The 25,157-nt window shown below is 38.9% G+C and overlaps 1 protein-coding gene and 1 pseudogene across 1 annotated transcript; one reads left to right on the top strand and one right to left on the bottom strand.

The window, feature by feature from the left end:
- The first annotated feature begins 1,293 nt into the window (after positions 1-1,293).
- LOC142620074 (uncharacterized) lies at positions 1,294-1,950 on the top strand. Its single transcript, XM_075793508.1, has one exon. The coding sequence runs from the start codon at positions 1,294-1,296 to the stop codon at positions 1,948-1,950; it is 657 nt and encodes a 218-aa protein (XP_075649623.1).
- Positions 1,951-10,355: 8,405 nt separating this feature from the next.
- Positions 10,356-15,940, bottom strand: LOC142620966 (uncharacterized; annotated as a pseudogene).
- Between the last annotated feature and the right edge of the window lie 9,217 nt (positions 15,941-25,157).

Raw genomic sequence — 25,157 nt, 5'->3', positions numbered from 1 at the left:
ACCCTAGTCACGGCTATGGAATGCCTTACTAAGCAAAACCATAACCTAGAGGAACAGCTGCGCTAAAGGGATGTTGGGCGCAACAGTCACGGAGAGGAGCAAGAGGGCATTAGAGCCGAAATAAGGGACCGAGTAGGACCAAAAGGCAACAATGCCCCGAGCATATAAGAGCTATAGGATACTAGCTGTCCATCCGTCGCAAATACGGCACCACTACATATGGTCGCAAAGATGCAAATGATGAAGGAGAGGATGGACTTCATGATGAACACCCTCAAGGGACGGGTGTCAAACGACCTTGACAAGCTGGTCCACCGGACAGACTCGCCATTCACAGCACCCGTCACTTCATTCCCCCTTCCTGCAAAGTTTCGTATGTCGACGATAGAAGCCTATGATGGGTCAAAAGATCCCTTGGACCACCTAGAGTCATTCAAAACCCTCATGCACTTACAAGGTGTGGTAGACGAAATCATGTGCCAAGCCTTCCCAACTGCACTGAAGGGTCCTGCAAGGGTGTGGTTCAGCAGATTGACGCCCAACTCCATTGGTACCTTCAAGGAGCTGAGCGAGCAGTTTGCCTCGCACTTTATCAGGGGGCATAGGTATAAGAAGTCCACTACATACCTAATGAGCATCAAACAATGGGAGGACAAGATGCTGAGGTCTTACATAACCCGTTTTAACAAGGAAGCCCTCTCGATAGACAAAGCTAATGACAAGATACTTGTTACTACATTCATCAACGGTCTGCGGAAGGGGAAGTTTTTGTTATTTTTATACAAAAATGACCCAAAGACCATGTCAAATGTACTTTATCGAGTTACGAAGTACATGAACGCAGAAGACGCGCTATTGGCTCGAGAGGAGAAACCCAAAAAGAGGGAAAGGCAAGAAGATGCATGGCAGGACAGGGGATGGAAGATGACTAGGACCAGAGACAGATAAGAGGATAGGCACTCCAAGCCCCCTACAAGAAGGTTCACCAACTTCACCCCGCTGACTGCCTCGATTGTTCAGGTATTGATGCAGATCAAGGACGATACAACCTTGACGTGGTCTGGCAAGTTGAAAGGAGATCCCAGCAAGAGGTCCAAAGACAAGTATTGCCATTTTCATTGGGATCACGGTCACAACACATCTGAATGCTATGACTTAAAGCAATAGATTGAAGCCCTTATCAGACAAGGGAAACTACTATGATTCATCAGCAAAGAAAGGGCAGACCCACCATAGGAGCAAGCTACAAGAAGGGATAACGAGTGCCCCAAGCCACCCCTAGGAGACAAAAGGATGATTGTAGGGGGCACCGCAGCTTCCGATTCGTCTAGAAAGGCACGTAAGACTTACCTAAGAATGGTTCAGAGCGTCCAGCTAACGGGTTTCGTTCCAAAGATGGCACGGGTCGACAACCCCATGATTGGGTTCTCAGAGGAAGATTCTAGACGTCTCTACCACCCACACGACGATGCGCTCATTGTTCGCATACGGGTAAAGGATTACGACACACACCAAAACCTAGTTGATAATGGAAGCTTTACTGATATCCTTTATTACTCGGCGTTCCAGCAGATGAGGATCGAGAGAGAATGGCTCGTACTGACCAATGCACCACTCATTGGGTTCAGAGGAATGAAAGTACACCCCTTCGATGTAGTCATAATGCCCGTGACGGTTGGTGATTACCCTCAACAAATTACTAAGGATGTTACATTCCATGTCGTCAACTGTTCGTCTGCTTACAATTCCATACTGGGTTGTCCTACCCTAAATTCATGGAAGGCCGTAACTTTAACCTATCACCTGATGATCAAGTTCCCCATTGAGTACGGAGTAGGAGAGGTACATGGAGCAAGTGGCGCGCGAGTGCGACATAGCAATGTTGGAGATGGACGACCACTTATAGACCACAAGCATAGAAGAACAACAAACGGTTACAGAGCCCGTTGAAGGGTTGAAAGAGATACTCCTTGATGACTCCAAACCTGAGCAAATGACTAGGATCGACACCCTTTGCTAGCCCCCCAGTCTGTCAAGCACTCACAACATTCCTAAGAGAGAACTAGGATGTCTTTGCTTGGAGCAACAAAGACTTGCCCGGGATTAACCCTTCGGTCATGGTTTACAAGTTGAATGTATTACCCTCTTTTTCCCCTATCCAACAGAAGAAACGAATGTTAGCCCAGGAGCGAGACAAGTCTATAGCGGAAGAAGTTCACAAATTGTAGGAAGCAGAGTTCATACGAGAAGTATACTACCCCAATTGGCTGGCCAACGTGGTGATGGTCAAGAAAGCCAATGGAAAATGGAGGATGTGTGTAGACTTCATAGGCTTAAATAAGGCGTGCCCCAAAGATAGCTACCCGCTCTCGCAGATTGATGTCCTGGTTGACTCAACAGCAAGACACTAGTTGTTGAGCTTCATGGATGCGTTTTCTAGTTACAATCAGATCAAGCTAGACGAGGTTGATCAGGAGAAGACCTTATTCGTCACCAACCAAGGCCTCTTTTGCTACAAAGTGATGCCATTTGGTTTCAAGAACGTGGGCGCAACGTATCAAAGGCTAACAAACAAAATATTTGCACATTAGATTAGGAGGAATGTCCAAGTCTATGTGGACGACATGGTAGTGATAAGTCGACGGGAAGATGACCATCTGGAAAACCTTAAGGAGACTTTCGATACCCTCCGCTCTTACAACATGAAACTTAATCTAAGTAAATGCGCATTTGGAGTAACGGTTGGAAAATTCCTAGAGTTCATGGTGTCTCAAAAGGGCATTGAAATCAACCTAGACAAGATTCAAGCCATAATGGAGATGGCACCACCCAGGAACATTAAAGAGGTGCAAAGCCTTAATGGCAAGGTAGCGATGCTGAATAGGTTTGTATCAAGGGCAATGGACAACGCCTGCCTTTCTTTCACACATTGAAGAAGTCCTTTGAGTGGACGGCCGAGTGCCAACAAGCATTTAAGGACTTAAAAGCATATCTTTCCTCCCCGCCATTTTTATATCCTTCCAAAGATGGAGAAGAGTTATTTCTTTACCTCGCCATCTCTCTAGCTACCGTCAGTGTAGCATTGGTCAGAGAAGAAGACACGGTGTAGAAGCCTGTATACTACAATAGCAGAGCACTCTGAGGCATAGAGGAGAGGTAGCCCCCAATGGAGAAGCTAGCCTTCACCTTAGTAACTGCAGCTTACAATCTCAAACCGTATTTCCAGGCCTACACTGTGATCATTCTGATAGACAAGCCTCTACGGAGAGCAATAAGTAATCCTGAAGCCGCAGGACGGATGACACTATGGGCTATTGAGTTGAGTGAATTCAACGTACAGTACGAACCGCGTACTACCATGAAGGGACAAGTGGTCGCTGACTTCATTACAGAATTCACTAATATGGAAGGCCAGAGGGCAGAAGAGCATCTTTAGTGGAGTATCCACATGGACGGATCGTCCAACATGTAGGCTGACAAAGCAGATATAGTACTCCACTCTCAAAAAGGAGACAAGATTAAATGCATGGTTCATCTCGACTTTCCTACAACCAACAATGAGGCGGAGTATGAAGCTCTGGTGACAGGACTGGATCTTGCCAAAGTAGTAGGGGCCACAAGTGTGGTTGTTTATTACGATTCTCATGTAGTCATAAGTCAGGTGAACAGTGATTACAAATGCAAAGGTGAAAGGATGAAGAAATACCCAGAGCAAGAAAGGAAACGGGTGGATGACCTTCAAGCTAAGTTTGTTCAAATCCCAAGGGAAGAGAACGAGCATGTCAACCGTCTTGCCAAGGCCGCATCAGCAGAACACATGCTCATCCCCAGTAAGGTACTTTCTTTTGTCTAGCTTTTAGCTTTAATAGATGGCATTAGTGTGCAGGAGATAGGTTCCGAAAGTAATTGAACCACACCAATAGTCTCCTACCTGAAAGACGGAACATTACCTGCCGGTATGGAGGCCACAAGGAAGTTGAAGGTTCAAGCGGTACAATTCGTCCTAATAAAGGATGTCTTCTATGAAAGAGGTTTCTCCCGACCATACCTAAGATGCCTAAGCCCTGAAAAAGCCGATTATGTCATGAGAAAAGTTCATGAAGAAATTTGCGAGAACCATTCAGGGTAACGATCACTAGTACACAAGCTGATTCGAGCAGGATACTATTGGCTTACCATGCAGAAGGATGCCTAAGCCTATGTCAAAGCTTGCGACAAGTGTCAGAAGTTCAACAACATCATCAGATAGCCAACAGAAGAGCTCACTCCGATGACGGCCTCATGGCCTTGTGCCTAATAGGGGTTGGACATCATGGGCTCATTCCCAACAGCAATAAGGCAACTAAAGTTCCTAGTAGCCAGCACAGATTACTTTACCAAATGGGTAGAAGCTGAAGCCCTGACCACCATCAAGGAGAAAAACGTACGAAGCTTCGTTTGGAGAAACATCATCTGCAAGTACGAGATCCCTAGAGTCTTGGTTTCGGACAATGGAAAGCAGTTTGACAACGAACCGTTCAGGGATTTTTGCTCACAATTGGGGATCAAGAATCACTACTCCTCACCCGCACACCCTTAGGCCAACGGGCAAGTTGAGGTCACGAATTGATCCTTACTCAATATCATCAAGACTCAGCTCGAGGGGGTAAATGGCATATGGCCCAACGAGCTTCCAAGCGTATTGTGGGCGTACAAGACGACGGCCAGATCACCTACAAGAGAAACACACTTTCGACTAGCATATGGGAGCGACGCCGTTATTCTCACTAAAGTCGAACTCACAAGCTATAGGGTGGAGAACCATGATGAGAGCAGGAATGACGAGGCCATGTGCCTACAACTGGACTTAGTGGACGAGGTCAGAGCGACAAGCGAACAAAGGTTAGCACGATACCAGGACTTCATGGCCAAGCACTACAATTCCAGAATAAAACACAGGGATTTTCAAGCTGGAGATCCTGTCTTGAGTAAGGTGATGGGTGCTACAAGAGATCCCTCCCAAGGAAAGGTAGGACCCAATTGGGAAGGACCTTATAGAATCACTTCGTGGCAGAGGAAATACACCTATCACCTGGAAACACTCGACGGATGAAAGTTACACAATCCATGGAACCCCCAGCACCTAAAGAAATACTACTAGTAGACAACGGCACGTAGAGCACCATTCCTCATTTCCAGTTTATTTTTTTTCAATTAATTTTTATTATCTACAATAATTTTTAAGCCCAAAGGGCAGCTTTTTACTTTTTCGAAGAATTTTTTTTGGCTTATGCACTTATTGACCATAATAAGAGAAGTTATTCAAATATGTCGTGTGTATATAAGTCTCTACAAAAATGCATCTATTATTAAAGTCCATACGTGGATGGATACATCCCAAGGGATGCCTTAAAATTTACCACGTCTATACGTGGACGGATGCATCCCAAGGATGCTTTGAAATTTACCAAGTCCTTAAGAGGACGGATACATCCCAAGGGATGCCTTAAAATTTACTACGTCCATACGTGGACGATGCATCTCAAAGGATGCTTTGAAATTTACCAAGACCTTAAGAGGACAGATACATCCCAAGGGATGCCTTAAAATTTACTACGTCCACACATGGACGGTGCATCTCAAAGGATGCTTTGAAATTTACCAAGTCCTTAAAAGGACAGATACATCCCAAGGGATGCCTTAAAATTTACTACATAAATACGTGGATGGTGCATCTCACAGGATGCTTTGAAAATTACCATGTCCTTATGGGGATGGTACATCTCGGGGACGCCTTAAAGGTGCGCTGTCCCTATGTGGACAGATGCATCTCGACGAGTGCCTTCTAAACCTGTATTATAGACGGGTATTTATTAAATTCAAAGATTGCTAAGTTTATGAATGAATGGGTGTGCTTAACAGATATAAAAACATAGTAGATAAAGGCCCATGGAGGGTAAATGTTTACATCCAAAACCTAAAAACAATGGGCGACTGTAATAATAACATGAATTTTGTTCTCCCAGGAATTTTTACAAGAAAAAAAAGGGGAAAAAGATTAAAAAGATAACGATGACAATTCAAAAATTTATGATTGATCAACAAGGGTCTCCTCATCCTTCTCTTTATCAACCATCTTGGCTTCTTTAAGAGGACAGGTCTCATCCTCAACGGATTTCACCTGATCGTCATGAAGAGCGGGCCTCTCCGTCACCTTGATTGTTGGGAGTAAGGTCGTCCATAAACAATTCGTCAGTGCCTTCGAGGCCGACGGGTCGAGCTAGGGTTTTGGGCCATGATTTTAATTGAAATCTGGAACAAGTCTAGATCTGGGAAGAATGCCTTGACTTGACAGAGGCAGTCGTTGAAGTCATTGGCAAAACAACCGCCTAGCTCATATAGGAAGGCATACAGCATCCTCCTTGGCGTGACAAACTTGCTTCTTTAGCGAGGAGACTTCCCCTCCTTGTCCTTAAGAACCTTTGTGTGCACCTCAGTTTGCTCCTCTGACTCCTTTAAAGCTTTCTTCATCAAGTCAAGTTTCTTGATCTGAACATCCTTCTAGGCGTTAAGCTTACGAAGCCCCATCTCCGTGGTCTTAGCCCTCTCTTTGAGACGATCCACCAGTTGCTCTCGGGCCATGCAATGGTCCATTAGGCCCTTCATCATAAGCACCTCCTGAGAAAAACAAAACATCATTAGTAACAAAGGTAATGAAGCAACAGGAAAGAAAGAAGGACGGATGCATACCTGTGCCAGGCTAAAGAGGCCCATCTCCCCCATAACCTCAGTTGCATGGTTGCCTAAGTCCTCGTAATCATCAGCCTTGATGATAAATGAAAGTTGCCCAATGGCGTACTGCGAATCCTTGTGGAGGAGGACGGTGCGCTTTTTAGAGACGAGACCAGGGTCCATCATTAAACCCTTCCCTTTCCAAGGATGGGGTAAAGGAGGCAACTGGCTGGTCAGGGGTGGGGGGGGGGGGGTAAACAAAGAATATATAATAGTTTAGCTATTAATAAGTATATCATGCTCAATAGAAGAAACATAATTAGATAACAAAGTAGTTATTATATTAGCAGGTGCATTAATACACTCGTTAGCTCCTTGAAAGACATGCTTAATTTGTTTGTTGGGTATAGTATAGAAGTAATGGAACAGGTTCCTGCAATTATTGAAAGCTAGGTTCCATAAAAGCATTTATAGAAGAATAAAGTATCAACTGAACCACACACTAGAGTCAAGATTTTAGTGGTGATGATATTGGTATTACCCATGTATCTTGCCAAAAACCTTTAATACATTGCCCATTATAATCTTTAATGAGCCCTCCTTAGCTACAATCCTAGGTTTTCCATAAACGTCTTTGTAGGGCTTTTTTTGCCCATTATTCTATTTTCACAAACTTATTCGTTGCATGGCTTTAAACGTAACAATATTAATTATGTAGTCTTATTTTAGCTATGCTGTCAACACATCTATTAGTTTCTCTATAAACATGCGACATTGTGCAATTAGTGAAGATTCTCGCCAGGTTCCTGCAATCAACATAAGATTTTTAAAGGACAAGTTAGAAAGCATATAAACAAGATAGGCCATCTTCAAGGGCCCATAGCTCAACCATAATATCATAACTTATCCCTAGAAGGACCCCACCACCAGCAGCCAACTTAGTGTCCATTTGAAAATAGTTTATTTAGCTGAAACTGAAATTTTTTTGCTAAAAGTACTGTAAATAAAACTAAAAGCTAATTGAAATAATACAGTGAGACCCATAAATAGTACTAAAAAGTACAACAAAGCTCATGAATAGTAGTAAAAATAAGCTAAATAATAGCAAAAATAAGCTAAATAATAAAAAGCTGCATTTTTCAACCAATGCCAAACATAATCTTAGAATTCCCACACACTGACCCATCACTATTAACTTCACCCAACTTGGGAGGGGGTTTAGTCCACTTCACCTGCACCTGGGTTCTATTTGGTTTGGAGGTTTCATCACGAACAATAGCATAGAATTTAATTTCTTTTGTGATTTATAACATAAAACGGTCGAAACAACACTGGTATGACACGGGTATAACCTGGATACAACACGAGTACGACACCCTAAATGAAATGTCTGTGCTTTCTAATTAAACCTATTCCCACCTATAACTTGTTTGGTTGATACTATAACACTCCATAATTTTATTACTTATCTAATTCTTATACGTAAATTAAAAAGGAGGCCCACAATTAAATGGATATAATTGATTTGGGCCTAAGATATTAAAAATAAAATAAATACTATGGAATATAAAGCCCAAGTGAGGTGGCATAAGTATATATATGGGCCTTGATAAGCTTTTAAAAAAAAAACCCTAGTCTTTTACTTCTTAAGCTACATGTGTATTTGCTGATGGGGCTTCCTTTTGCTTCAGCAGCAACACACTACTGAACCTTACTTTGCTTCACTATGGCTATGAGTGGAGACTACAAGTATTGCTCTCTTCTGCTCTAAACTTAGGAAAGTTGAAATACTTAATGGCTAGCTTTTGTTCCCACTCTTATAGCATCTATTATTGGCGTACCTAATAGAAAAATAAAAATAAAAATAGGGGCTGCTGTTATGGATCTAAAACTAGGATTATTATATTAGAACAAGGGGTGCTTTGTGGTTTATATATAATTGTTTATAGTCTCACTCTATTTCACCGCCATTGTCATTGTCCATATACGTGTCCGGCAATGTCCTTATGTTTTGCGGCATCAAGAGGATTATGGGTCATTGGGTTGATGAACTAAGATATAATATATGGCTTCTATTATTAGATGGATCAGATATCCATCATTCGGTCTATATTGAAGTTTTATTTTACTTGAATCTATTCCATACTTATGACTCTGCCATTAGGTTCGCGTGTCCTCTTCTTAGGATTTTATTGTGTTTTGTTTCTTGGTGACAAGGTTGATATGGTTATTGAAATATATTAATTTCCTGCTTATAAAAAGAGAGAGAGAGAGAGAGAGAGAGAGAGAGAGAGAGAGAGAGAGAGAGAGAGAGAGAGAGAAAGAATGATCAAATATGAATATTGGATTAATCAATCAAGATTATATTATGTGTATTCTAAGAATTGTAGTAATCTATATGATGGCTAGACACGTAATAAAATCCTAGAGTTCCATAGAGTTGTAGTACAAACATGCCAATTAATAGATAACGAGAATATGTGAAATAGAACAATTGGATCAAAGCTAAAAGTGAATTGGGCTGTAAGAAAATAAATAGAGAATTTTTGATATGTTAGTATTGTCTAATCGTTTAAGTGTGAAAACAGATTTTAAGTAGAAAATTGTGTATTGATGGACCTATTTTTGGTGTTGCTAGGCTCTAATCCTACTGAGTTATTGTGATTCAAGGGAGGTTGGTTTCATATTTTTTAAAATAAGAGGTAAGTGGTGTTTACTAATTTTGGAGGGTTTTCTCAAAATAGTGTTGATTATTAAACTATTCTATATCAAAGAAATATGTTGATATTCTATATATAAATTGATATTTTATAAATGTTTGGTGTGCACATTGACTGTTCGTTTTATGAAAAACTTGTGGGACAACCTAAATTTATTTAAACTTGTATGTGTGAATATAACTTTATATTTTGAGAAATATGAATGGATTATTTTTGTGAGCATATTGAATAGGTTTTGAAAACCTATGGCAAGTTGTGATTAAAAACTCAGTATTGTATTTAGTTCTTAGCAAGGGACAATCATATTGTAGTTAGTCCTTAGCAAGGGACGGTCCCAGAAAAGGCGACAATGCACATTTAATAGCTCCTTAGTAAGGGAGTATACTATTGAAGATCCAAAAAGCAAGCCACAGAAAAGATCCACTCCAAAAAAATATTATGACAACAGAAAAGCAAGAATAATAGGTTTTGAAAGTCAAAAAAGATCATCCTCATTACATAAAAATGTCTAGCATAACTTACAAATTCTGAAGATGCATTAGCCAAACTTTAGGACACCTTAAACTTATGTAAGGAGATTTATCAAATATTCCGAAACAATATTGTGTGTTCCAAATGTAAAACTACCATCACTGCAAGCAACCTATCTTTGAAGCTTAAATATGCACTTAGAATAATAGCAACATTAATAATAGAACATTGAAATTCAACAACAGTTAAAGCTTTACCTGCAGAAATTCTTGTATTTAACTTGAGTAATTGAATTAATTAATCGAAGTCAATTTATTTTAACCCAACAGTCTTGTTAAAACACACAGAAGCATCTTAAAAACAACCACATTCCAGTGAACAAATTTTAACCATCCCAAACATTAAAGATGATAACACTAACAAAAATCATCGGTTGACTTAAAGGGTATATAACATTACACGTTTACAGGAAGTAGACAATTATCAGTACAGTTAAACATAATTCACACTGCATACAAACTTAACAACAATGAAGCCTTGCTTCCAATTTCGTAGTTGTCAAATCCTCATACTAATTCCAAATGATAGCTTAATTCATTACATACATATAGAATTCGTTCACATCACCGGCAACTGAGGACGCATTACAAGTGCTCATCAACATTATACACAGAAATGACGGTATAGTAATCTACCGTAGTTGTTTGTCTCTGTAATGGAGTTTGTCCGGAGGTTGTTAAAATCTTGATCAAGATCTTGAATCTCACAATTCTACTTTTCTAAAACGTCAATGATTTAAACCACAATTAGAGTCTTCTAAGAATAGGGGATTTTAAAAAATCCCAACCTAGATTGTGGGGGAAGAGTAACAATCCAGGTTCCAATGACTGTAAGTCAGGAAGCCATAGGCCTTTGAATGTAAAAGACCATAAGTCTGTGGTTTGAAAAAGAGTAGAAGACTATTAACGCTGTTTGACTTGGAAAAGCCTATAAGTCCAAGTCTGTTTGAGTCGACAAAGAGTGAATCTCTTCAAAAGAGACTTTGGAGAATGTTTGCCAATGTAACTGGGAAGAGGAAGGGCTCCCATTTTCAGCAAAATCCCCAGAATTTTGGTGGAACGTACCAATACATACTAGACTTCAGAGAATATTAATAAATCTTTGAGTTTTAGCTTTGTCTTCAAAGAATATTTAAACTTTGTTTTGAACCTTTTAAGAAACAGTATTCTTTTGGCTTCAAAAAACAGAGAGTATTCTTTTGAACTTTACAGCTTTGTTTTCAAAGAGTATTAAAAATTCTTTTTATTTTCTTTCTGAGGAAAAACTTTTTTTTTTCTTGTAAGTTCTTTCCTAGAAAGATTAATAATTCTTCTAATTTTAGCCTTGTCTTTAATATTACTAATTATTTATCTATCTAAATCATTGACGTTTTTTTAGTTGTAGAATTTTATGATCTTCAATCCTTTGATCAGATCCGAAGACCCTCACACAGATGATGAAACCTTTGGCTTGATGATCTCTTCAAACCTCACCAAACCTTGATACTCTTGCTCGGACTGTTGTACATAAAAACAATGCAAGGTTAGTTTTCGAAAGACACAAATAAACCACTTTGAACAAGTTAAAATGTACCCACAAAGGAGTATAACAAGTCTTGAGGTGCAAATTGACACAAATTAAAATATCCTGGAAAAACTTGCCACAATAAAACTTGCAACAATAAAACATCTTGAGAGTTTTGACGTACCTGTGCATTGGCACCTGACCCACTGCATGACCCATTGTCGATAAAAGAGGCCATGTTTTTCAGGGTCTCATCATCAACAGCAAGATTATTTTGACTCAAAGATGTGTTACGAAAGTACTCATCTGGATTATAAATTGAATCCCACGACTTAGAAATAATGGGATCTGGCTCATTCGTGCCATATTGGTTATAGGTGCAAGAAGGGTGATAGGTGCAAGAAGAATATAACCCTCCTTGCACTTGTGAGTGAAATGGGGATAATATGTTGCCAAGTAGTGGCTTTGGAGAGGCAGAGAACATATTCGAGCGTGCCTCCACCTACAAATCAACCTGATGTTAGAAACATAAATAAATAAGATAGGTACTAAACCAGTTAACTAGCCTTTCTCACCTTATCAAATGTAACTACTTCCACTTGATTTCTATCAACATAAGTGTTGTAACCATCGTTCTTGTACTCAATGGGTGTTTTAGTGTTTGATGTTATTCCATCATAATTTTTCGCAAGAGAAAATTGAAAACTAGTGGGATAATTCTCAGCTTCACAGCCTAATTCTGGAGGCACTGAAGCTGGTGCTAGCATAGACTCTGCTTCTTTAAGAGGAGCTTCAGCTATGGTACGAGAAGAAACAACAAGTGTAACGGGGCTTGAATTTGATGGAGAGAAAGAGTTGCACTCTGATTGCCCTGGTGGACAGATATAGCCTGTTTCAATGGCTTCCCAGATATCCAGATCCAGGTCAACCTGATGGAAGAAAAATGGATAACCAAGTATATGATTAGTTATCTGCACTTCTAATTCCCTAAATAATAATAACAATGACAAGTATTGAGGTGCAAATTAACACGACTTAAAATATTCTGGAAAAATTTGCAAGATCAAATAATAAACAACATCTTGAGAGTTTTCACTTACCTGTCCATTGGCATCTAACCCACCGCATGACCCATTGTTTTTCAGGGTCTCATTATCAACAGCAAGATTATTTTGATTGCAAGATGTGTTATGAAAGCACTTATCTTGATTATTAAGAGGATTGATAAGAGTTGAATCCTCAGAGATATTGGGAGTCAAAACGCCAGGAGCGATGAGCGATAAACTTGATGGAGTGTCCCCTGGAGACGGGACATTGAACATATTCAAAAATTCTGCCACATTAAAATCATCCTGATGGAAGAAACATAAGTGCACAAGATAAGTACTTGATTAATTTATAATACTTCTCAATTCCAAAAATAAAAACATAGAAAGTGTCTTATGATGAACAAAGTTTCTATCACCTCGGTATATGTCAGTTCTGCAGCTTGATATTTTGCAATATTTGCATTATGATAGTTGTTGTTGTTGTTGTTGTTACTCTGAACAGGTACCGAACCTCAGACATCATTTCATCAGAAATTTCAGAATAACAAGATTGAATACTTTTTTGAAGAGTTTCAACTTGCACTTCTGATGCTGGAGATAAAGGAGCCAGTGCTGGCTTGGACTTCGCAGATCCACCTTTTTTACTCTTTTCTTCATTATTGAATAAGCGGCAGAAGACAAAGACTTTCTGCATAAAGTAAAGCACCCAAGTGAATTGGGTGAACGTAACATCATTGCCTAATATAAACAACAAATTGAGTTTCTACAAAAATGCAAATAACAGTATGCAAATATGTGTCAGAAACGTTATAACTAACAATAATGAAATAGAGGAGGTTGTCCTACAGAAACATTTGTTATATAATAGGTGTCAGTTTAAGGAAGCGCCTTCAGTAAAGCAAAAGCAAACTAACGATAAAGGAATCTACATAAATTTTGTTTTGAGTCCAGTGAGGGTAATTCCACAGTGATTAAAAAAAAATAGTGATTTAGGGCTAATAGAAGCGCATTCACAAAACATACAAACAAACAATGTCCTAGTCCCAAAATTTGGGGGTTGACAAGGTGTTCTTGCCAATAATGAATATAGAGTAGTAATGTACCCAACCAAAATCTACTATTAATTATATGAATTATGACCACTAACACAAACATAAACATAAAAAACCCAAATCCTTAATACATCAAGGTGTTCTAGCCATTCATTTTCTTGGCAAAGCATTGTGTTATGATTCTCACACACAACACAAAAGCTACACTAACACTCTATTAATAAGACTATCTCATTTTCTTACTTCTCCTTAGAATCATAACACACAACAAAGTGGAGTTTAGATTCACTTTGCTAATTGCTATAATATATATTAAAAGAATAAGAGGAAAAGCTTTCTTCTTTTTTTTTGGTGTGAAACCGACCAAAATAGGCTCAAAAAACTGACTTTCAGGGTTAAGGGGAAATGGCCCTCGGATTTAATTCCATTAGTAGAGGTTTGGCAAGTTATAATAGTAATTGTGTATTCTGAAGTTATAAGAGCTAGAATCATAAAAGCCAACAGCCTACCTTTTTAAAGTAAGGATAACTTGCTTAATTCACCAATTAAACATATCAAGAGATCATTAATTCAGCAAGAATGTTAACTCTCACTTAAAATCAACAAATTTAACAGCTTCCACAACCCTTTTTAATTGAATCAACCCTCTTTAAAGTTACCTCCAATGATTTTGAAGGCAAAACGATCTTAAATCAGCACAAAAAATAAAAAGGCAAAATAAACAAAAGAAAAATTCTCTTGAGCAATCAAGAAAAACTTTCAGGTCAATATCACATCAATTAAACAAACTGAAAAGCAAAAGCCAACCTGACCAGGGTGTGTTCCATCGAACTCTTCCTGGGTTATGCGGTATTCATGCATCACCCACTTGGTCCCTTCTCCGTTAGGAGTGCGCCCTCTATGGTAGACGAAAGTCTTTTTCATTCCAATCAACCTCCCTCTGTACCAGATTTCCCTATCTTTACCAGTTGCTTTCCAGAACCCTTCCCTGGTTTTCCTGTTCTTCCGATTCCCATTCTGATGCTTCAGGCTCTGTGCGTGGAAGAAGAACCACTCTTGGTCCTTTGAATCTATCCCACATATATCTACATTCCAGGAAGCCAGACTCAACACAAAATTTTGACACTCAAAATGAGAAACTCACATAAGCATTTGTAAATATTATTATTTGCTCAACAATGAGATAATCATAAGGGCATACTAAACAAATGTGCTACTTCCAAAATTTATGTTGCGAGACCAAAAAGTCACAAAACAATGAAAGACAAATAAAAGTTCTTACAAAAGAGTGACTCATAATTTTGTCATCAAAGTCAACAAAAAGGAAAAATAATGGCACTACTAAAACAGTTACCAAAATAATAGTACTACCAAACTCAATAAAGCAAGTAAATATACTGAAAAACTAACAATGAAGTTACCAATGCAAGGTTTAAAAAAAATTTTAAAAAAAAAAAAATCATATGTTCATATTGAGTAAGTTCTAAATCATACTTATAACTCATACAAAAAAAAAAAAATCAATTTTCTTGTCACAATAATGAAAAAGAAAAACTACCAACCAAAATTCAATCATTTTTTTTTTCTGGGTAAGTAAATCTGTAAGTGCATTAAAGAAGGAAAAAACAACCATACAAGTGCAGAGGAACACAGCCCAAGAAGGCATCAGTCTTTATACAAAGACTAAACATAAGAAAACGCTAACTACATGAACCCAACCAGACTACACCAAGATCAGAAAACAATAAACAATACAATAATTCGATTTTCACTCTCAATTTCACAACTTGTTGACTTGTGCTAGTGTGAGTAACAGAACAAAAGTGACAGGTTCATGTAGATATGAGTGAGCAGAAAATGTCCAAAACTCACGCACACACCAACCTCTTGTGAAATTGGGTATGTCCTAGAATTATTCAAAAACAAAATACACACACGGTTAGGACTCCAATATAGATTCAGTTAGCTGCCATACCATATAATACACTTAACCAGAAAAAAAAAAATCTATAACATGCAACAATCTATAACAGAATTCCAACGTTAACAATTAACAAACTAATACAAGGAAAGAAAAAAGAAAAGAAAAAAAGAAGACAACATTTCCCTACGTTTGACAACAAAGTATAAAATATCCAATAAATAGAGGTGGGTGTGTGATAACATAAATAAGAAGATTTTACGCTGTAAATCCCAGGGCTCATGGTTATAAAACTCTGTTTCGCGAACATGGTTAATATCTTTATCATTCCCAGTGATCTTCGGCTTCAAGAAGAGTTCGATGATCTCCTGGTCTGTCGGATAAAATCTGTACCCAGGTGGCAATTTCAATTTCAACTTCTTCATAAATCTAAGAAAGAAAACGAAAACTGAGAAAATTTAATGCTGTTGGTGTTAGTCTTCTTTTTGCATGGTAGGAACTCCTTGGTCTTCTTGTCTTTATAGTCCTCGTCGCTTATCAGTGAAGTTATTCCCACCAAACTTCAATAGCAAGTCTATACAGTAACCAAGTTCTTTTCTTTTTTTCTTTTTTTTTATAGAAAGTATACAGTAACCAAGTTAAAATATAATTTTGGACTTGATTTGTGAATGTCATTCTAGATTCTTCATCTATCAATTCTTTTATAATAATAAGAATATATCCTCTAATCACTATACAAAGTATAATTAGTCAGTTTGTAGTGGTAAACTTTTTTTTTTGGGTAAACAAAGGATAGATAATCTAGGAAACACAGACACGGTACAAGCTAAGACATGGTGACACGAGCAATTTCTGAAAATTATAATGTGAAACGACCGGTACAATACGGGTACATCTCCTAAATGAAGTGTTCGTGCTTTTTAATATATAGTAAATTAGCTATTAATAAGTCTGTTATATGATTAGATAACAAAGTAGTTCTTATATTAGCAAGTGCATATCAGTACACTTGTTAACTTCTCAGAAGACATGCCTAATTTGCTTGTTGGGTTGGGTATAACATGGAACAGGTTACTGCAATGAGTCAAAAGAGGTTCTATAAGAGCATTTATAGAAGAATTAAGCATTAACTAAACAATAGCACTAAAGTCAGGTTCTACAATAAGATATGAAATGTTCAAGTTCTTTAGCCAATAGCAATCCATCACGTGGAGCCCAAATTTCAGTTGTGACATTGTTGGTGTTACTCATGTCTTGTGAAACCTTTGTTCCATTGTCCATTAATAATCTTCAAGGAGCCCTCCCTCACCTGCAATCTCAGGTTTTCTATACACGTCTTTGTAGTACTATTTTTCCCATTATTCTATTTTCACAAACTTATTCGTTGTATGGCTTTAAACAAAACATATTAGTTATGTAGCCTCATTTGGAATTTGAGTCCCTAAGAGTCGAGTTCTAAAGGGTAACTCGAGTCTTAGTTCTATGGACAAAAAAACCCTGAGTTGAGATTATTTATTTACTTAGTGAAGTCCACAATAGAACTCAAGTTTTAGAGAGTCAAGTTCTTCATGTTGGAACTCAACTCTCAGGTACTCAAGTTTCAAATAAGGCTATAATATCTTTTTTTTGAGGTCATTAACAAATAAGTTTGTGAAAACATAATAATGGCACACCAAAACCATCTTTGTAAATACGGGTGGAGCAAAACGTTAGCCCATCCATATGTGTTGCTTTTAAAAATTAAAATAAATAAAGAAATACTAAGGGGGTGTTTGATAGAGTAGTTTGAGATGAGATTTTTTGTAGTTTTTGAAATACGTGTGGGTGAAATAGTATGCGAAAATGTGTGTAATGTTGTTTAAAATGTAAAAATGTGAGTTTGAGATGGTAAAATAAACAGGCTCTAAATCTAGTATAAACAAATTTTATTAGAAAAAACTTACAAATTAATATTGTAAGAATATTGATGATGCATAAAAAGAAAGAAAAATATTAGGAATTAGACACCGGAAAAGCTCTTGTTTTCCGTAATGGATTTCAAGAGGAGAAAATTAGCCGAGTTTTGAGAAATCTGGGGCTATTTGGTAGTGTATTTTGAACAATAGTTTTCAGTATTTAAACAACATTACACGTATTTTCACAAACTTTTACACCCACACGTATTTTCAAAAAATACAAACAGAGTTACTAGAATAACATTACCAAATGTTATTGTTTGTGTTTTTGTTTGTGTTAAACAAGCACATAATATTAACTAGAAATAACCATTCTGCTACGAAAATGCTCAGCTTTAGCAAAAGGTAGCATACTTTCCACCATAGGTGGTTAATCATACAAAAAGAGGAAATTAGTTCTTTGCGTAGCGCCCATTTCAGCTAAGCTGTTAGCACATCTATTAACTTTCCTATAAGCACGTGACACTTTGTGATGAAGGTCCTCGTCAAGTTCCTACAATTAGTTAGGATTGTTCCAACATAAGATTTTTAAAGGACAAGTTAGAAAGCATATAAACAAGCATATCAACATCCACTTCTGCATTAATGTTGTTAAAATCCAGATGCATAGCCAGGGATAGGCCATCTTTAAGGGCCATTGCTCAGCCATAATAACAGAAGTTATCCCAAGGACCCCACCACCACTAGCCAACTTAGAATTCCCACACACTGACCTATCAGTATTAAGCTTCACCCAGATTGGGAGGGGGCTTAGTCCATTTCACCTGCACCTGGGTTCTATTTGGTTTGATGGACTCATCAGGAACAATAGCATATAATTCGGTTTCTTTTTTTATGCAATGGGAATGTTAGAAATACTGAATTGAATAGTATTGTCTTTCTCAAGTAAAATAATATACATGAGTGCCTTTATATAGGAGGCATATGAGTGCTGTACAAGTAAATATGAGTGCAGTACAAGTAAATATGAGTGCAGTACAAGTAGTACAGTGTGCAGTACAAGTAAGTGATCTAAATGGGCCAAGCCCACATATGAGTGTACGTTAACAGCCCCCCTCAAACTCAAGGTGGATGTGAGACCAACTTGAGGTTGTCAACCAAATCACGAAGGCGTCCCTTAGGATGGGACTTTGTGAAGATGTCTGCAAGTTGATCTTTGGAGGAGACAGAGAAGAGCTTGAGAGCACCATGAACAAGATGATAACGGATAAAATGACAATCAATCTCAATATGTTTAGTCCGTTCATAGAAGACATCATTATGAGCAATGTGAATGGCACTCTGATTATCACAATAAAGAGGTGTAGCAGAGGATGTAGACACACCTAAGTCTGTAAGAAGCCATCGTAACCAAAGAAGCTCAGATGTGGTATCAGTAAGAGCACGATATTCTGCTTCAGTACTGGAGCGGGCCACAAAGGTTTGTTTCTTACTTCGTCAAGAAATCAAGGAAGAGCTAAGTAGAAAACAATAGCCAGTGGTGGACCTACGATCAGTGGGATCTCCTACCCAATCAGCATCAGAGAATGCACGAAGTACAAGAGGAGATTGAGCTAAGTAGAAAAGGCCATGGAAGAGAGTGCCCTTCAGGTAACGAAGAATGCGCAGAACAGCAGCATAGTGAGTCGACCATGGAGCAGACAAATACTGGCTGACCTGATGAACAGCATAAGAAATGTCTGGACGAGTAACTGTGAGATAAACTAGGCTGCCAACTAATCGTCTGTAAAGAGAAGGATTAGACAAAGGTTTTCCCCCCGAGGGAGTCAGATGCGCATTAAGCTCAACTGGGGTGTCACCAGCTTTTCTTTGTCGAGTGAGTCCAAGACGAGACAAAAGATCGAAGCATACTTGGCTTGAGTAATATAAAGACCATCTCGAGGAACGAGTGATTTCAAGCCCCAAGAAATAGCTAAGATGTCCAAGATCTTTTATCTCAAACCGCCGACTAAGAAAATCCTTGAGTTCTTGTATGCCACTAAGGTCATCACCGCTATGATCATATCATCCACATAGAGGAGAAGTAGAATGGTGCCTTTATCGACTACGAAGAAATAAGGCAAAGCATCATAAGGACCGGCAAGAACCCAAGTGAAAAATAGTAGAGCTAAATTTTGCAAACCAGGCTCGATGAGCTTGTTTAAGACCATACAATGCTCGACGAAGGCGGCAAACCTTGTTGGAGTCAATGGAGAGACCTGGAGGAGGTTGCATGTTAACTTCTTCACTCAAGTCCCCATTAAGGAATGCATTTTTAACATCCATCTGGAAAAAGATCCCATTTTCTAGCGACGCAGAACGGGAGGGCACGAACAGATGAGATGCGAGCAACTGGTGCAAAGGTCTCTTCATAATCAATCCCATACTCCTGTGTAAAACCTTTTGCAACAAGGCGAGCCTTATAGCGCTCAATGGACCCATCTGAGTGAGTCTTAATCTTGTAGATCCACTTACAACCAACCACAGACTGTCCAGGAGGGAGAGGAACTAAGTCCCAAGTATGGTTTTTGGTTAATGCATCAATTTCCTCTTTCATTGCAACCTGCCATAAATGGTCAGTGGAGGCCTCACGATAGGTTTGAGGCTCGTGGAGTGTAGCAAGTGCAGTGTAACAATGGTAATCAAGTAAATGTGTAGGAATGGATCTTACTCGGGTTGAGTGACGATGTGAAATGTCTTGTGGAGGTGGAAGGTCTTGTGGAGGATCTTCAGGCGGAGCAAGAGCGGGGGACCCAGGCTCGAGTTGGGATAGCTCGTCATCAATCTGCTCATCTTTGACCTGGCCAGAAGAGACATTAAAAGGATCGGGTGTTTGTATAGAAAAGTTTAAAGGAGGATCAATTGGAGTTGGAGAAGGAACATGAGACTCCTCTGGAAAAACTTCAAGTACAGATGAGGTAGTGAGGGAAGAACAAAAATGAGAGAGTTCAACAAACAAGCGGTGTTCCCAGAAGACAACATTACGAGAAACACGAAGGCGATGAGAGACAGGATCATAACAGCGATACCCTTTTTGTGTTTCGCCATAACCAAGGAAACAGCAAAGTCTAGATCGAGGCTCAAGTTTGTTGTGCTCATGAGACTGAAGAAGAACGAAACAAGCAGATCCAAAAGAGCGAAGGTGATGATAGTCAGGGGGTGACCCAAAGAGGCGCTCATACGGAGTTTGATTATGGATGACAGTGCTTGGAATGCGGTTAATGGTGTGAACAGCATGAAGAGCAGCTTCACCCCAGAATAGAGGAGGAACCTTGGCAGAAAGAAGAAGAGTACGAACAGTGTCAAGAATATGACGAAATTTACATTCAGCTCGACCATTTTGCTGAGAGGTACCTGGACAAGTTAGATGATGTATAGTGCCATAGGAGTGTAACAGAGCTTGAAAAGCATATTGAGTGTATTCAAGAGCATTATCAGAATGAAATATTTTGATTCTTTTGGAGAATTGAGTTTCAACCATTTTTGCAAAGTTGCTGTATATTGGCAAAATTTCAAAACGAGATTTCATAGGAAATATCCAACTGTAACGAGAATAATCATCGATGAAAACAACAAAATATCGAGATCCACCAATACTAGCAACAGGAGAAGGTCCCCAAACATCAGAATGAATTAACTCAAAAATACTATTAGAAATAGAATCACTATTATTAAAAGGTAAAGCTGGCTGTTTTCCTAACTGGCATGAAGTACAATCAAAATTGTCTTTGGACACAGAACCTAACAGATCCTTAGAAGCTAACTGTTGTACCCGAGAAGAGGGTGCATGACCAAGACGAGAGTGCCAAAGTGAGAGAGAAGGTAGGGAAGACACCGCAGCAGCAGTAGCAGCAGCAACAGACACCGGAGCAACAGGTGGAAGATGAAGATTATCCACTGGAAACATACGCCCAACTCTAGGGCCGGTCCCAAGCTCTTGCCCCGTCCTCGGATCCTGCACAATACACCCAGAATAGTCAAAAATAAGGCGATAACCTAGTTCGGCCTAATTGTCCCACGTAACACAAATTATAAGATAGGTCAAAGAACATGGTAGACCCCGAGAATGCAGAGCCGGAGGTTGAAACAAAACCAAGACTATTCCCATGCATGGTGGAACCATCAGTTATGTGAATATTGAGGGGATATGGAGCAGGGTCAAGTTTGGAGAATAAGGACGAGTGAGGTGTCATGTGATTGCAACAGGCAGAATCAAAAAGCCAAGTTTGAGACTTACCGGGTAAAACTGAGAGAGCAGTGGAAAGAGATGCATTACCAGCCATACGAACAATTTCGAGCTATGATCTCCTGTAGGTCAGTGGGTGAGAGGTTGATAGTGGATCCAGAAGACTGGGACTCAGCTGAAATGGGAGGCATTGGCGGAGTAGACTCAGTGTTAGCAACTGCAGCAGTAGATTTGTTGCGACGATAACAAGTCTCAATAGTGTGGCCAGGGCACTTGCAATAGTTGCATAACTTTTTATTGGTCTGTTTGCGACGATTGCTGGAGCCAGAAGAATCACCTGAGTGCTGAGGTTGCTCTATGGAAGGAGTAAGGGCCAGAACATTAAACTTATCCTGGGCTCGAAGAGTTGCAAGGCGAGCTTCTTCTCTGACTAACTCATTCACAGGCGGTATCAAGAAGAGGGAGGAGGACAACGGTTCGTAAGCCGACCTCGAATGGGCTCATAGTCCTTGTGGAGTGACATCGTGAACTCATAGAGACGAAATTCATCTCTAATAAGCGTATTGTTGGGCATCTTTTGAGCATGCCGAAGTTGGATCGAAAGGTCAATTTGGTCCCAAATGAAGCGAAGCCGATCATAGTAGTCATTGATGGAGCGCCCGGTTCTTGCACCGAGTTAATGCAATTCAACCACTAACCGATATTTCATGGATCCGTGAGTGGTAAAGTATCTTTTGGCCAACATATCCCATGCGATTTCGCATCATCAAAGCGCCGAAGAATTGGAGATGGAGGGAATGGAAGTATTTCGAATCCATGTGAGGATCATGTGATTGTGACTATCCCATTCAATCATGCGATTGAGAAAAGCAGCATCTTCTTCACTTGCCCCCTTCACAGGAATAGTGATTGCACCAGTGCAATAATGCCAGAGCATGCGACCCTTAAGGAAACTGCGCATAGCTTGAGACCAAGATAAGTAATTCCTAGTCCCCTCCAATACAGTATTGATGGGGCGAGGAAGAAAAACATCCTTTTATCCATTTAGAGACACAATATGCAAAAAGAGACTGCAAAAATGAAATCTACACGAAAAACTGAGTAAGGAGAACCTGGCCTGAAAAAGTCAACTCCAGAAAAAAAAAGTCAAAAGTCAACGGTCAACGGTCAACGGTCAGAGGTGACGTCAGCAGCGCGCTGGAAGGTGATGTCAGCGATGACATGGCAGGCTGACGTGGCAAGCTGACGTGGCAGATGACGTGGCTAGGGCTGATGTCAGCAGGATGAATCTGGCGCGTGGCGGCGCGTGGCAGCGCTTGGCAGCTCGGTTCGACGCGTGGAGGCGCGTGACCTGCAGTGCAGAAACTTTGGTCGGCGTGTGACGGCGTGTGGAGACTCTGATGACTGTAAGGTTTTCACGAACAGGCAGATCGGAGCAAGACGATCTTCGTGGTACCTTCAGAAAAATTTTCGGGGCAATATTAACGGCGGTGCCGGAAAAGGCAGTGGTCTTTGCAGTGTTCGAACTCCCCAACGGCGGCTGCTACAGGTCCGGAACCTGAGGACAATATCTGGAAGACTTGAAGGTTCAACGGCGAAAGACTGTGGCAGTTGTTGTGACAGCGGAAGCAATATGAAGAATGGAGTTACACCAATAAAGACAAGACTGCGAAGAAAAGGTCAGAGCAGTGGCTCTGATACCATGTTAGAAATACTGAATTGAATAGTATTGTCTTTCTCAAGTAAAATAATATACATGAGTGCCTTTATATAGGAGGCATATGAGTGCTGTACAAGTAAATATGAGTGCAGTACAAGTAGTACAGTGTGCAGTACAAGTAAGTGATCTAAATGGGCCAAGCCCACATATGAGTGTACGTTAACAGGGAATAAGTACCAGGATCAGTTCTACCTGTTTGGAACACAAACTTGTTCCTTTAAAGCCAAATCAACCACAAAGCTTGTGGAAACAAAATCTTCCAGGGGATATGCGGATGCTTGTCTAACAAGGTTGATACTACTCAATCACTCATCAGTAAAGCTATTCCCATCTATAACTTGTCTAACAAGGTAATATAACTTGTTTAAAAAAGTTGATAAAGTAACCAAGTGAAATTTATAATTTTGGACTTGATTTTTTCATGAGATTCTAGATTCTTTATCTATCAATTGTTTTTTACCATCACTATACAAGAACAATTCATGTGGTAGACATTTTTGGTTTTCTATACGCACAGGACACGAAACTAGGATTTCAAGTTAGGGAGTCAAGGTATAAGAAAAAAAATTCATAAAACCCCAAATAAGTATCCATTTAGTACTAACAAATTATGAACACAAACACAGAATAGAATCATTATTTCTTAATACATTACAATGCATTCATCTCCCAACAAAGATAATGACACAAACTAAATAAGAATTACATTTATTTTTTCACAAAAGTACTAATTGTTGTCACTAAGTAAAGAAAAATACAAAAATATAAGCGATAAGCATGATGCATTAATTATAAATTCCATTCTTCTTAATTTATGAAAATTATTGAATACTTCGGAAATACCATAAATGCGTACTCCGGAATACTCATATGAATTATGGGTCCCGCAATAAATTTAATTAGTAAGACCCACAATTATGTGAGAAGAGGGAGTACATATTTATGGCACTCCGGGAATACTCAATAATTACCTTTTAATTTATAGATTTATTAGTTTTCAATTAATTAATTTATACCATTATGAGTTAGCAATGTAGGCGAGTGTGAAAATTTTTATTCGGTTAAATTTGTGATACATTTTTATTTTATTATGTCTTTATCCCTATCTAAAAAATAGTTAGAATACACTATAAATCATTCAAGCACGTGGTCTACACTCACTCACTCTATCACTCTAAGTCTCTATTACATAACTTAACTACTTTTATAGCTTATTCTAAGTACTCTATGTCTCCAAAACACAAAGTCATAGATTTTTTTTTTTTTTGGCCAATATCTCAAAAGATAAAATGGGCTGATCTGTGGATCTGTGGGTATCAACTTTTTTGATTAATTTCAGTAAAGTTTTTATTAAATTTTGTGGGATGATGATTTGTGATTGTTTGGGCTTATACATGGTTTTTTTTAGTTTGATTTGTGATGCTATTCGTGCTAGAATTTGGTTAAGGGCCAAGATTTTGGAGGGAGGGGGTGCCAAATTCTATTTTCTTGAACCCAAAGCCCAAATATACATAGAGGTTTTATTAAATTTTGAGTGTGCATGGGGCAAGAGTCAAGGTTCATGTTTTTAAGAGAGGGTTTTATACACTTATATACATACATTAGGCTAGAGTAAAATTTATATCTTGTATCCAAAAAAAAAAGTGTTAACTTTAGGAGTAATAACAACTCATCAACACCATATGTGTTTGCATTTTTTTAAAATACTAAAACTACTAAAAACAAATTTAATTATAAAACTTTACCAACTGATAAGATCACAAAAATATAATTGGTATCACTTAATCAATATAATAAATAAATATTTAAATTATTTTTTATGTTAGATTT

Source organism: Castanea sativa, chromosome 12, assembly GCF_040712315.1.
Source record: "Castanea sativa cultivar Marrone di Chiusa Pesio chromosome 12, ASM4071231v1".
NCBI classification, from domain to species: domain Eukaryota; kingdom Viridiplantae; phylum Streptophyta; class Magnoliopsida; order Fagales; family Fagaceae; genus Castanea; species Castanea sativa.
Note: the sequence above shows the minus strand (reverse complement) of the source record. Positions and strands in the feature narration are given on the sequence as shown.